Source organism: Clytia hemisphaerica, unplaced genomic scaffold, assembly GCF_902728285.1.
Source record: "Clytia hemisphaerica strain Z4C2 unplaced genomic scaffold, Clytia hemisphaerica genome assembly, whole genome shotgun sequence".
In the NCBI taxonomy this organism is placed as follows: Eukaryota; Metazoa; Cnidaria; class Hydrozoa; order Leptothecata; family Clytiidae; genus Clytia; species Clytia hemisphaerica.
The window spans coordinates 1,530,095-1,545,222 of NW_027104530.1; the positions used below are offsets into that span (position 1 = coordinate 1,530,095).

At 36.7% G+C, this 15,128-nt stretch overlaps 1 protein-coding gene across 1 annotated transcript; it reads right to left on the reverse strand.

Annotated features, from left to right (window-relative positions):
* Nucleotides 1-1,621: 1,621 nt before the first annotated feature.
* Nucleotides 1,622-15,057, reverse strand: LOC136822383 (uncharacterized). Its single transcript, XM_067078632.1, has 10 exons — nucleotides 14,844-15,057; nucleotides 12,708-13,474; nucleotides 11,705-11,936; nucleotides 11,047-11,210; nucleotides 7,132-7,571; nucleotides 5,803-6,036; nucleotides 4,906-5,140; nucleotides 2,889-3,222; nucleotides 2,448-2,645; nucleotides 1,622-2,282 (listed from the first exon to the last, which is right to left on the reverse strand). Exons 2-10 carry the CDS (start codon nucleotides 12,900-12,902, stop codon nucleotides 1,633-1,635), a joined length of 2,682 nt encoding a protein of 893 aa, XP_066934733.1. The 5' UTR covers nucleotides 12,903-13,474; nucleotides 14,844-15,057; the 3' UTR covers nucleotides 1,622-1,632.
* Between the last annotated feature and the right edge of the window lie 71 nt (nucleotides 15,058-15,128).

A 15,128-nucleotide genomic window follows, 5' to 3' on the forward strand; every position in this document is an offset into this window, starting at 1 on the left:
GTATTCAAATTTTCTCTTGGGTCGCACAATACGATCGTTTTTAAATGCTGGGTGCCTTTATCACGCCCCTGCTTAAATGAAATGGTCAAAATTAACACACACGTTTCGGAAATAAATACTTTTTTGATGTCATGCAACACAAACAAACATCACCAAAATTCTATTCACTAAAATTTCTATCTAATAGATTCATCTATCCGCAGACACGTGTTTCGTCCTTCCCAGGACTCATCAGTGCGGCTCGCTCGGGTAAGCTCGAGCATAGACTGCTGTTGTCACCAGAGTGCTCAAAACACTAAGTGTTGAGCTTTGCATAATCGCTTGTCTAATAGTTATACATGAAAAATAATTTTATATTTGAAATTGATTTAAGTCCGAGTGGAAAGTAATTATAAACTTTACCTTTTTTTTTGGTCAACCCTTTGAGTTCCAGTCCGTCGATGTGCGGTTAATCATCAAGAAGCAATGAGTGCCAACAATCCAAAAAGTTTTTTTTTTTATTTATTTGATAATTATTAAAGTAATGACATGATTTTAGATTAGAAGATCTAACAACATGAGGAAATGGGGACGTTTAACGATAAACATGTTTAATGAGGGCGGCATTGGTCAGGGTGAGGGCGGGATTGAACACACTGTAGAGTAAACAAACAATCTTTACAAAAAAGCATTACCAAACCATTCTTAACAATCCAAAATATTTTTAAAATTTTACAATTATCGGCGATTGAAAATTTTCAAAAAATAAATAAATCAGTTATAACTACAAAACATATTTTAGCAAAACAATAAATTATTAGTAGAAAATACAATCTTGAAAAATCTAAACAATATTTATTAAATTAAATTGAACAAATTTTTTAACAATTCATCTAACAACCACGTAAGTTAACACAAATAAAACTAAATAACTACCGTAATTTCTCTAATTTAATACGACCAAAAAAATAATTATTTTGGAGGTGTCGCACTAATAATAGGAGGATATAAATTGCTCTGAATCTGGAATCTTTTTATCGTACTAATAATTAGAGGAAAAACTTTGTAAAGGCGCGCTAAATTGGAGGAAAAATAAAAAAGACAATTTTTTTTATTTTCTGTTTTTTGTTTCTTTCTTTTTTAAGCTTTTTTCTAACCCATATTTTCTTCTCTTTTCAAACTCTTCCAACTTTTCACGTGTCATCTGCCTCATTTGGGCGAAAAGATCAGCGTTCTCAGTCTTAAAAATAAAGCTTGCGGGAATTTCCATTCCTCCTTTAGGCAGGTCATGAGAGTATCTCCTTTCTCCTGTAATTTTCACCGACAATCCTCCTCCATTCTTGATGAAAAAATATGTTAATTTTGACAAAAATTTGGGAACGTGTCCAACCGTTTGACCATCACTACAGATAGCAATCGCGTATTGATCTTCGACTAATGCACCACTAATCCTGAAAAAATCAGTTCGTACTATAATTAGAGGAAAATTTGAACTTTACCGTATTAAATTAGAGGAAAATCAAAAGTAGGTAAATGGGTGCTCGCACTAATAATTAGCGGATTTAAATTAGTTCAAAATGACGAAAATAATTTCCTCGCATTAATTAGAGGACGTATTAAATTAGAGAAATTACGGTACATTGAATTCCAATCTCATTCCCAACACTTGAATTTAAAGAATTGTTTCAAATCAGGATGATCAACAGGTTTTCCATTGATGCCAGCATAAATCTCACGTAACATTTTATTATACTTGAATTTATTCTCCAAAATGGTGACATATTTCTCGAGAGTAGAAAAGCCAAGGATTTTTCCTAACTTGGTCATAAATTCTTTCAATCTCTCATCTTCAAATTTTTCCTCCCGCATCAGAATTCGAACAATCTCACCATACAGATAACCATCATCAAAGCCTTCAGAATCTCCACCAATTTCACCAAAGGGAAATCGACAAAATACATCTACAGCTTCAAGGGGTTTCGTAGGCGCCAATAACTCACCAAGTTCAATATAAGCATCGTGCAATGATGGTGCCATTTTAATGACGTCATGATATAAGGTTTCGATCTCTTGAAAATGCGTTTCGGAATCTTGTTGCTTTAAAAGGCGTGCAAGACCTAAACGCGCTTGTGCGTTCTTTGGATTGATCTCTGGTTTTAACGAATCAGCACCTCCACCACCAGCTTTGGAGAGTTTAGGATCGGTGGCTTTACTATTGGTGGATTCAGATACTTTGGAGTTTGATGTGCTTGTCTTGAGTTTGTCCAAACTTTTCCTATTTAGACTTGTCTTTGAGCGGTTCGCTATGATTTGAAAAGGATCGAGTTGCGTAAAAATCCTAACTTAAACCATAGTCTGCATGAAGGAAGATCTTTTGAGCTGAGTAACCTAGTTCATTATTTACCCCGTTAAGGAAAAAAGCTCAACAAGGCTCTGGTTAAACCTTTCACAAAACAAAAATTACGCACCTGGAGGTAGAGGCTTGGAAACTCCACTTGCCCTCATTGGAGAAGACCTGTTGACAGGTGTTGTTTTCTTGACTGGAGAAACAGCCTTGGCGGGTGTTTTCGTTTGAGGAGTCTTTGAGGGAGATGCTCTGGTAGCAGGCGTTTTGTTTGAGGCGGCTGGTCTTGAAGTTGCAGCTCCAGATTTTGCTGCAGGGATTTCTTTTTCAAAAACGCACAAAAAATATTATTAATTGATATCTCTTGACGCGAAAAAAAAAAACTGGAACAGAGTCAAAGCTATCGATCAGTCGTTGATTCGCATTTGAATTTTTGGATTTATTCATACTTAATAGGAATCTTAGAAACAGTAGAAAAATCGAAAGTTTTAGTCATTGAAGGTTTAAAATTGTATAAGAATTCCTTTATGAAAGGAATCATACATTGAAATATATAAGTACTAACTTTGTGGAGTTGCTTTGCTGTTGTTGGCAGCATTTGGTGTTTTTGTATTTCCTCCTGTTGATGTTTTTTGAGGTGTCGAATTCTTTCGCTCTTTATCTTTAGTAGATTCACCAGTATTCGACCAGAAAGTAGTTTTCATGAGAAATTTGGACATCTCTGCTTTATCATCGTGTATGTTTGATCCTTCAAGTTCAAGACTTGCACGAAAAAAATTCTCTATTTCTTCTAAGGTTGTTGAGTTTGGTGATATTTCGAGTATAGAGGCTAACACGGTCGCATAGTTGGATAATGCTTCGGTTGAGCGTGGTAACAATGTGACAAGCTGCTCGCAAATCTATTGGTGAAGAGCAAAGAAAAAACTTAATGTAAGGAGGTTATCCAAAATGGGCTTTTCCAGAAAAAGATTTTACCCCCACTGTTTAGGATATTGATTTTTCGAAGCATCGAACCCCCTAGATATCCTACTTTATTAGTAAAGACCCGCTGGATATCCACTCTTGAAATGTGCCCAACCCCCTGGATATCCTCTCTTATAAAGATGCTTACCCTTGTATATCGTATTTTTTACTTGAAAAGACACTTTACCCCCTGGATATCCGCTCCCTTGTAGATATTTAACCCCCTGAATATCCACTTTGGAACAAAAATCGTTAAGGTATGTGGAAACCTTCTACACCACACCTGACTCTTTTATTAATAGCTTTCGATACAGATATATTTCAATAGTAAAAGTATATATTTTTGGAAAGCTTTTTAAATTCTCTATCGAATGATACTGACAACATTAAATTTTGTCAATTTGACAAAGAAATAAAAGGTGACAAAGGAAAAATGACCATGTCATCTTCAGAGAGTGATAAGTCCCCTTATGTTGGCAATTTAATAAAGCTTTTTATATGATCATGATCCAGAAAAAAAGACGAAAAAAACGTTGCCATGTTTTTTTTTCTAAACGCTTAGTTTTCGAATTATTCGATAAAACGTCAAAAAACGACAAAAAACATGAAATTAATAGCGATTTTTTGCTTTAAAGGGTCATAACTTTAGTTTAAGGCAAGAAGAAAGAAAAACGTGGCAACGTTTTTTAGATCTATCTTTCACGAGTACAATAAAGAAAAAATGAAGTCCGTAGCTCAGAGATAAGGGGACTTATTACTCGTGGAATGACCCTAGGTATCCCAATTTTCTGTCTTGAGATATCATCGATTTAAGTTTTCCCCTTAATCTTTTGTTTGCATAAAGATTAAACAAAACTATTCATCAAACAACAAAAGTTATAAATATGAAGTTTCTGTTCTCTCTAACATTTTTTTACAAGAAAAATTTAATGAAATTATTCTTGTCTAAAAAGTTTCGCTATTGTATTTCGAAATAAATCATATATCCTTATTATGATACATTCATCTGTTTTGGTAACTTCTAAAGGGCTCTATTATGGACGGAAAGATTATGGTCACAAGATTGAATGTTCTAAGAAATTCTTTTCGAGCAGCCGTTCTTATATAAAAAGGGGCAAAACACAAATGTTCCCTTCTTCTTTTTTTGAACATTGTTTGGCGGTCTTATTGAACTAGAGAAGAGAGACATTTTATTTATAAACAAGGGAAACAAGGAAGAGATTCAAATTCTATCATAACATCCAAAATATTTGGAATTAATAAACAATAATTACATGTCTGGAAAGCTCTGGAAATTTTACATCAGATTGAAAAAAAAAAAAATTTTTTGATAAAAATTCCAAACGAAGGTTTCCACATACCTTAACCCTCTGGATATTCGAATATCCGATATCCTTAACAGGGGCACGGACTTTTTCTGGAAAAGCCCAATAGATTTAAAATTATTTATCGCTAGTGTTATTCGCAGCTGGTTTTCATACGAAAATTTCATTGCCTCAGAACAAAATATCATTGTATAAAGAAAAAGGGGGATGGAAACTTGTAAACAGACATAAAATACTAGAAAGTTGTTCTAGGTGTTGAAAATACATACCACCTAATAAAGGAATAATACATACTTTTCGTTGAATTTCAAGGATTTCGGGTGATGAATTCCCACAAAAAACAATAGTCAGATTGGAGAGTTGTCTCCAATAGGTCCGCATCACATTTTTGCCGACGTCACTATTCTTTTGCATCAAAAGACCAAGTTTGTATTGTCCTTCTAAGAGCAGTGATTGGTTCTTTTTGAAAATTGAACCATTCCTATTGGTTATTTTGTGGAGATTCGAAACACTTTGTCCGACCAATAACCTGTTGACGAAACGGAATCAATCAAAATTGAATTTTGTAGTTCTTTCAATGTTATAATTTATAAATAATAAAACCTTTTGATGAAATCTTGGTATTATAAGGCCCGGGCAACTCAGGGTAACGGAGTAAGCTCCGGACTGAAAGAGTCACTATAAAATAACTGAATTTCATCGGACAGGGTAAGCTTTGTGGCGATTATTGAAGGATGAAAATTAAATCATGTTTCAGATTTCCTACACGTAAGAGACCAAATTTCCTCCACCGAGGTCCAATTCTGATAAGATAGAGTCGTCAAACCATCTGACAAAGTCCATAATTTTCTTAAAATCTTTATCAAACAGGGTCCATTTTCAAATTTTAGCAGCTAATCCCTGTCGACTGTCAAGATCTGTGCCTCCGATGTTGTTGGAAGATTTCCAAATTCTTTGATTCAGTGTGTGAGGTTAAGGTCGTACGTACCGTATTCGTATTACATGAATATAAGGAGACGTGTAATTAACACGAATTGGAAAATTTTCGTGTTAATAAAAACTCCGTTAATTTTTAGAGCTAAAAGAACTCTAAAGTTGACACCTTCTCAGACGTGTTTATTTGATGTCGTGTTAATTTCAAGGCCGTTAAATACTTTCATACTTATTCATGTAATAAGGTGTATAGTTTACCTTAACAAAAGTCCATGTTCCAACAGTGCAGTCTTTTCATCAAAACTATACTTCAACAAATGAGCTACACCATCCAACAAAAATGTGTAGCGAAGATCCAAAATCTGATTGGCTGTCGATGACGTAATGTTTTGGTAAAGAACATGGTAGAGGTTTTCTCTGAGAAATATTTTGGTTTGGTGTTCCTGATTTTTATATTTTTCCATAGACGCCATTGTAATACCGAGCAATATTCTAAGTTAAAGGAAAATGTTCATTATATTAGAGTATCCATAAAGCGGACACCAATGGGGACTTTTACTTTGAAGAGTACTTAATGTTCCCTGTGGATGAACACTAGCAGTCGGGAACACTATCATGAAAAAACAACTATTGCCTTAACGAGAAATATTTCCCGAACGGGAAGGTGGAAAACTTCCCGAAATGGCTAGACTTTCCAAATCGGAAAGTTCACCAGTTTCCCGATCGGGAAAGTAGCCTCTGAGCACTCCGGAAATGCCTGTGGAAAGTTAAAAACTTGTCCCTCTTGTAAAGGAGGGAAAATAAATAATATTCACCAGGTAGTTAAGAAACCCACTTCTTAATTCTACTATTCCCAATTAAAACCTTCCCTAATTTGGAAACTTTTTCTTGATCGGGAAACAAAAATCTGCTTTGTTTACAAAAATTATATTTCTCGTTCGGGAACGATGAAAAGTTCTTGACTAAAACGGGAAACAGAAAAGTGATGACATTTTCAATCTTGAAACAGTTTCCTTTTCGGGTTATTTTCACCTTCCCGTTCGGGAAATACTTCCCGTTAAGGCAATAGTTGCCTTTTTTATGTAGTGGTACCGACTGACTAAGTCTGTCGACTAAAGAGACCTTAATTTAAAACCTCCAGTTAGAAAAACACATTCTATTAAAGGATTATTCAAAAAAGTTACAAGATTTGACGTCAAATCACAGTAGAACTGACAGTTAGTTGGTCTTAAAGCGGCTGTATTTCTTTGCGTGTTTTAGTCAGAGAGTTGTTGTAATACAATTTTTTAGTCAGAATTTCATACTCTATCAGATGGTAGAAATTATTTTCGTTTATTTTGACTTTTGAAAATCAATTATTTCCCTTTCAGTTTTGCCTATGGCGTCACTATTTTGGTCATAAAAAGTTTTCCCGGGCCTAATCCGCGTCCTCCCTTTCAAAAATATCTTGTAATATACTGTTCTTTGGAATAGACTAAAAATGGTTAGGTCGTAAAAAAGATGTCACGGAACCCTAGGCTTGGCCCCCTACTAAAGGACAAGTTTTGAAAGGTATACCGAATCTAATAAGTTTTTTGAGATATGAACCTTGCTTGTGGGTTTGTTGGTTTGAACGATAGTGCACATTTCAGCCTCGAGACAGCATCATCTAGTCTTCCAATCATAAGCAGGACGCGACCGGCGTTTAAATGATACAAGAAATTCTTCTGATCTAGACTAGAAGCATCTTCATATTTCTGTAATGCTTTGTGTAAATTTGATTGATTTTGAAGTTGGAGGATCGGCTTCCCAGCTGCATGTTGTTGTCGCTGTTTAAAAGCGTATAATTTCTGAACGTAGTCAGCTTTTTCTGATTGGCCTTGATCTAACAGTTGATGGTATTCTTGATCAAGTGCTTGCAGTTGTTGGGTATTGGTGGCGTTCCGCCCATATCCACGCATCTCCGTAAGGGCGCGAATATCATCTTGCATGGATTCATCCGTTTGAAATTCACCATCATCTAAATCTGGATGCTTGGCATCTTCTGTCTGGTGAGAGGGAAATATATAAATAGAAAATACTCAATTTCAAAGGTAAAATAAGATCGTTGTTCCAGTTTACGTTATATTGACGTCGAGGACGCTTAATGTAAAAATAAAATCGTGTTTGTCAAACTTGACTTAAATAAAATTTTACTAGAATTATGGATTATGTATAAGAAAGAAAGAAAAAATTTAAATTTCTTCTTGAGGGAGTCGTACTCTACCTCTCGATCCACGGATGCATCTCACTGTAGATCTAACTAGCAAGAAACATATGATAGTTCTAATGCTGTTAGTAACTTTCGAGAAAGTTTCATGTCTTTTGTCTGCTATCATTTCAGCTAGACGCTTGTAAAATAACGTACATTCACGTCCCATCGCCCCATTTGCCGCAAAAACAAGCGGAGAAAAAGTCCCATTTTCGGCTTGCAAAATGCGTTCACCATATTGTCTTTTCTTTTCGCGTTCATTGGATGATAAGCAGTTCTCAATATTTGAATTGCTGTACCTTCGAGCAAACGGTTTGAAAACCCTCACATCAAAAAATGCTCTTTGGCCAGCAGTCCAAAAACTGAGAGCGCTTATATCCAGTCTCGCCTCACGTGAGACATTTGCATGTCTTGGTAGATCTTCGTTATTAAGCTCGTTTAATAAGAGTTCAGTTCTTACATCTACGCATACTTCTCCTAGCAGTTTGGACGTAATGTCTCTAGTTTCATTGTGTCTCAGAGACACGAATCCTCCTTTTTGCACGAGAGCGCGTGTGCTAGATCGAACGATGATCCGCACGCGCAAGTGTTGAGTGTCTCCATCGTTCGTTTAGTGTTGATGTCGGCTGCCTCCAAGAAAGCTCGTAGCTTTTCCTGGTGACGTTGCTGCCGTTCGTTGACGAGAGTTGGATTTCGCTTCGGGTGCACCGTCATTCGTTTGAAGGATTTGATTCTGCAGTGCCACGGTTGCACTCATCGAATCTCTGTGATCGTGGCTCGATTCTTCGGCGTAGATTTTCAACTTTCAAGCTTCGTCGACTCTTTTCAACTCGTCATTGATCGTTGGGATGGTGCGTAAGAAGTACGTCAGCTTATGTTGGTAGCTGCTGACGTAGGCTGAGTAGGCTGCTTGTGGATAGGTTGCTGCGATTTCAGCAAGAAGATTAATCTCCTGGGTCCATTCGTCGGTCTTTTGGTTGATGTACTGACTTTTGTTTTCATCCGTACTAATCACCGCCCCGAGTTCTTGTTGAGAGGTACAAGACGTGAAGCAAAAAGTGGTGCTAACGTTGAATCCTTCACATCGATGGAGCATATCTTTCTGATGAGCGACGCAACTGATTTTCGGAGGTCTGTACCCGTGTCTCCGTAGTCTCTGGAAACGAGGATTCGTCTCCATCCGTCCGCATCCAAGCCCGAGGGTCCGGAACCACCACGAGTGATCTTTGCAGCTTCGTACACCATCTTGTCGTCAATGACGTCAAATATTATATTTTCGACGGTTTGAAGTGGACCTTGCAATTTGACGTCTTCTTCAGCTTTACGTCCTTCTGGATGTTTGACTTTTAGCAGATCTTTCGTTTGATCATTCAGTGGTAGGATTCCCCCTTCCATATTGTTCGACAGAAGCTTGATAGCTAAGTTCAAGTTTCCTTTTCATACGTGCTCGCGAAATTTTCGAGAAATGACGTTGATGTTTTTCTTTCTATCAACTTTTGGTAGTCTCTTTTGAAGGGTGTCTGCTTCTCGAAACAGCTGGTCAACTTGACTTTTTTTCCGGCGGGCCTACCGACAGCCGGCTCAGCTATCTATGGCGGAACATTCGAATGAGCAGGGATTCGAACATTCGAGCTTCCCTTGGACTTTTTCGGTTCAAAAAATCGGACTCCGAGCAAAACAGCTTTAACAAACTTTGTTTTTTTTCAAGAGAAGTTACAGTAAGTCACGGGACTCCAAGCTTGAGAGTTGAAGAAGTAGAAAATGCAAATACGATTGACGCTCTATAATTCAATTTTCAAAGGAAATTAGATTTTCATCGAATAAAGGAACGTATCAAATACAGTGGAGTCTCCGTAACTCGAACCCGCAAGTAAGTATACAGTAGTAAGTATATTCATTTGGTGGCTGTCAGCAAAGCTGGAAGCGAGGGAGTTTATCCCCTTTTCTATTTGCACTCGGCCTGGGAATGTCGAATGCTGAGGTGAAGCGTCACACCTACTCTTAGCTCCCAATGACTTACCACCTAGATCAGATTACCCAATCTAAGCTACTCATTGGCTGAGTTGGCAGTGAGTGGGGATCGAACCCACAACCCTTGGATTGTAAGGCGAATACTATACCGACTAAGCCACCCGCAAGGGCGTGGCTCCGACTGGGGTTCTAGGTTCCCCCGCCAAATTTAGGTTCCCCCTGAGAACAAGGTCCCCCCAGCCTGATAAAATTTTAGGTCCCAGTATAGGGGAAAAATTCTATGGCATTCACAAAGCGCTATTTACATGTGTGTGCACTTTTAGAGAATGCAATAGAATGTCTTCATTTTTGCATTTTAAGGATCAGATCACACTTTGCATGAAAACATAAAGGTTTAGAAAAATTAAAAACCAACAGTAAAGAAAAATATTTAGGAAGTGTTATTTAGCCCCCAGAGTTACATAAACTAATGCAGGTCCCCCCAAGATAGAGCTCCCCCCGCCTGTCGGGAAAAAACAAGCAGCTCCCACCTCTTATATGGCAAATTTTAGGTGTAGCTCCCCCCGCTCAGGCGGGGGGGGGGGGGGGGGTCGCGAGCCATGAAGGGAGCGCAAATTTGTTCCTGTTATGGGAATTTTGAGTTATGAAGTAAAGTTTAAAAAGCATCGTAAAAGCTTTTCTACGGGAATAAAAGGAGCTTATTTTAGGCAGTGTCTTCATGCTGAGTCAGATAAATCAAAGCTATTTTTTACGCAACGATATCCTGCAAACAAGTGAAAGATCGAAAGTTATTTCGAGGACCTCACATTCTATTGCTTTTGTGAACAAAAAAATAGCAAAGTTAATTTCTAGCAAATTTGCAATCAAATGTTTTGATTATACCGATTATAAGATAGAAAACGTTCTATTTATTATAAACATAAAAACATTCAAAAGAGTATCAGTAAAAGTCCCTTTGTTGGAGGAATGATTTTTTATTCAATGTATTTTCATTTTTTCAACACCTTTTTCAAATCTTGTCGCACTTGTTTTTACTACAGCAGCATCACCAGACCTTTCAATCAAAACAAAACCTTTAAATCCAAAGGGACTTAGTTCGAGTTAAGGAGGCATCCGAGTTAAAGTGGTAAGAAGGGAAAAGTTTCCACTGTAGTAGAGCGTCGTTTATGAGAGTTTCTTGTCGACGGCCCTCAAATATTGTCGAATAATATGCTCCATCGATTAGTAGAACGTCGAATTTTAGACCTTCAAACTATATTTCTGGGGCCTGAATTGTTCAAGAAGAAGAAGTAGAAACTTACTTTTAATTTGATATTAAAAACATCCTCCATTAGATATAAATATTCCAACATCACACCACATTTGTAATGTGCTTCATGATTCTTCTTGTTTAGACTGGTTTCGTAGGAGAAGAGCTGACAGGCTAAATGGATTCGATCGACAGTGGAACTGGTGATGAAGCTTACTATACAAAAGAACAGATGAAATGAAATATAAACAAAATAATTTTTCGAATAATAAAACAGCGGCATTCAAACACAGATCTGTAAAGCCCGAAGGGCTAGATCCGCGGACTTTATCGAAAAGTGAAACGAGTTTTGGTAGGATTTCCTACCAAAGAAATCACGTGACAACAAGCAATTTCAGTGGTTTGAGAGATGCGAAATAGCGTTTGTCGCCTACTTTTTTTGATCTCGCGCTCCGAAAACAATTAAAGTGCTAGAAATTAAAAAAGCCAAACTTTTGCTTCATTTTTTTTGCTCGAGAAAGCTTCGGCCTTTACAGATATCTGTGCATTCAAAATTATTCAAAATTCCGAAAAGAAGTACGTCTACGTCACACTTGACGACAACGGATAAAATGGCGACTATCTTTTGTTTCTTTTTATCTGAGTATATTTTTGACTATGTTATGTACAGCGGTTGGGGAAAAGGCCATATATAGAGTTAGATCTCTTACTACTTGAAAGAGTTTCTTCAATTTCTGTTTCAATTGTCAGAGCTTTGATCATCGGTTCTTCAATAGTTTGACCCAGAATCTCATCTTGTAATTTCTTCTCCCATTTTCGATCACTGTTCAACTTATGGTTGAACTTGTAATCCACTTTGGATGAACAGATGAATGAATCGTGGAATATTTTCTCATCTTTAAAGTAAGCACAACTGCACGACGAACAAGCTTCAGTTTGGAACTGAAAGAAAAAACACTAAGACAGTAAACTACATTTTAGTTTCCTGACTATGATTCCACCGACCTTTCAGGGATATCTTCGTCACTATTAGCCGGTCTAACTGGCTGTAAATTAGTAGAAGGTTGTTAATGTTAGCAAAATTATGGTTAGGAAGCGGTCGGTGGAATCTTGGTGCGGGAAACTATATAAATACCAATGTCAATTTTAAGAACACATTCCTACATTCGATATTGTTGATCTACCTTATCGGCCCTTTTTACACCGGCTCTTATTGGCGTTATTATTGGGCTCGTGGCGTAATTAGGGCCAGCGTTAAAAGGGGCAAGATTTTGCAATTTTAACCTAAAAGTGGCGTTAATTTTTTATCATTATTTCTCAATTTAAAGGATTTTAGGTATGATTCGAAGACGAAAATTATCCATTGTTTTACTCCATATTTAAAACTTCAGTGAAATACCTAATAATATATTAAAAAATCAGTGATTTTCGATGGAATTTTCAACAGCTTACTACTGAAAAATCACATTTTAATGTTAATTTTAGTCATTATTTACTAATTTGAAGCATAAGTAACCATTTTTACAAATTTGGGGGTTATTAACGGCCCTAATTGGCGTAAGCCCAAAATTAGGTTGTGGCGTAATAAGGGTCGATAAGGTAATTCCTTAAAGACCGGATATTTAATCAGTCTGGGTATAGTTAAAATTACCTGCAAATGTCACTTTTTAGTCCTGAAAATGGGAAAAATAATTTATCAGAACAGCCAAATACCTTATTAGTGCCATCATCACGTTTAATAAACAACACACCAGATTTCTCGTCAACAGTCAACATCTTCTTACAATCAGTTTTCAAATGACCCACCAAGTCACCCATAGTAACCTCTACGTCACAACCACAAACCATTTGGATACTCGAAATCTTCATTTCCTCATCCTGTGAACTTGAAATGACGTCATCCTCCATTTTGATTGGTTGATTGGTAAACGGATGTTTTTTATTAACACGTGTTATAGTTCAATAGTTTGAAGACAACTTTGACAGAACCAATATCCTGAAACTTTGACAGAACAATGTGCCAACTGCATACAAACTCCACATTCAAATTCCTTACTTTTTACAGGTAAGGGGGATATCAGCTTCTCTCTTTGAATTGTCACGTGATAGCAAAGAGTCGCTGTCCCATCAGGTGACGTAATCTTGACTTGCGCATGCGTTTTACCATAATTTGTGACAATCTTGTCATCAGTCAGGGGACTGATTTCAATTTTAGTGTTTTTATCAGGTGCAACATATGAGAATTCTACACTAAGACAATTTGATGGGACAATACATTCATAATTCAAGACGCCATGTTTAAAAGCAGGGACTAGACTGTGTTCCTTGATCACAAGGGATGAGATATAGGTGCTGTTGGAGGCTAGTGAAGTGACGGAGATGGTATAATTTTTGGTTGAACCATTTTCAGCAGTCACTTCGATCACCAAGTCAAAAATTGATCCTTCAGTAATCGCAAGACTACGCTCTGTTCCTCGACCCTGGAAAGAGAAGGTATGATAAATCACATAAATCTAAATGGATCTGTTAATGGAGATAACCACTAGCAAACCTCTTCCAAAATTTAAAATGAGTGGCCTTTCCTTTGCAGATTTCTCACATAATCACAGTTAAAACTTTACAATTTGTGAAAAACCGACGTCGCTAATTGGGGAAATAGAACAATTACAATAGATTAATTGTGTGTTTTCAGTGAACATATATTAGTGGGGTTGTCTAGCATAATTTAAGGGAAAAAAATAAGATCCAGCTGAAACTTTCTCCAGACCTTCTCTATAGGATGGTTATGCCTCAGGAAAAATTCCCCTAAAATCCCACTGGTGGAACATCCTTTTTTTGGGACATTTCTTTTTTCCCCAGGCAAAACCCTAAGGGCAAAATTTTTTGAAAATTTCAAACTCATTTTCAGACATTATCAAGTATACCATTCGAAAGCTCTCGAAAAACTATATAGAAGACTTTGAAACGGGTATAGCCGATTTCATTACCTAAGCAAGATAATTCATGCATAAGATGCTATATATGGTCAATTTTAGACCAAAATAACCAAAATGTGGCGAAAAGTGGAACTTGCGCATGAAATATCTCGAGTTAGGTAAGGAAATCGGCTATACCCATTTAAAAGTCTTCTGTATAACTTTTCGAGAGCTTTCGAATGGTATACTTGATAATATCTAAAAATGAGTTTGAAATTTTCAAAAAATTTCGCCCTTAGGATTTTGCCTGGGGAAAAAAGAAATGTCCCAAAAAAAGGATGTTCCACCAGTGGGATTTTAGGGGAATTTTTCCTGAGGCATAACCATCCTATAGAGAAGGTCTGGAGAAAGTTTCAGCTGGATCTTATTCTTTTCCTACAAACAGCCTGTATTTTTGTAACACGACCACACTATATCTTCAGTGAATTAAACCTTGGTTTGAGTTTCCCTTCCAACGTATATCACACGAATGTTCATAGTCAAGAACTACTTTCGCAAGGTCGAAAAATCGCGAAATTTACGAAATTTACTTTCGCGAATTCGAGGAAAAAATGTTTTTCGCGAGCATAAACTTTCTCAAATTGAATAAAAATGAGAATTTTCGAATAAAAATTGCCTTAAAAGGTGAAAAATAAAAGACGGTTGCTCTTCAACTTTAAAGGCATTAAAGGATAATAATACGCCAAAAATTTGATTGATTTCGAGGTTTTTCGCGAGCATAAACCTCTCGCGAATTGCCCTGTTAAGAATTTTCAAAGACATTTATTTTCGTGAAAAAGGCCAAAATTCGCGAAAATCGCGAAAGTTTCTGTTCGCGAAAGTTTGTACGCCTAAAGTAAATATGAAATAATTTGAAAATTAGATCGAGACATACCATGATAGTCCAAGATGCATTGCAATCACGTGTAAAAGGATCAACATTCAGTTTTGTGATACCGCTATTAAGCACCAGTTCATACTCTGCCACATTACGATTAAACTTCGGCTTCAATTTCCCAGGTTTAACTATAAGTTTTTCTAAATCTGCATCATCCATTGTTGCAGTGTTTTGTTAATTTTCATTTGATCATATTTTAAGTATCATTTAGTCTAAATAATATTAAAATAAAAACACTATTGTATTCGATTCATCTGAAAGATTTACAAAGCATTTTGAAAG

Bases quoted from the DNA above. Each gene is read 5' to 3' on its own strand.
- LOC136822383 (XM_067078632.1), bottom strand. From the start codon at position 12,902: ATGGAGGATGACGTCATTTCAAGTTCACAGGATGAGGAAATGAAGATT. The intron at 11,937-12,707 runs GTATTTGGCTGT...TTTTTCTTTCAG, and splicing joins GTGATGATGGCACTAATAAG to TTCCAAACTGAAGCTTGTTC. The intron at 6,037-7,131 runs GTTCATATCTCA...CCTTTAACTTAG, and splicing joins CCAACAAACCCACAAGCAAG to AATATTGCTCGGTATTACAA.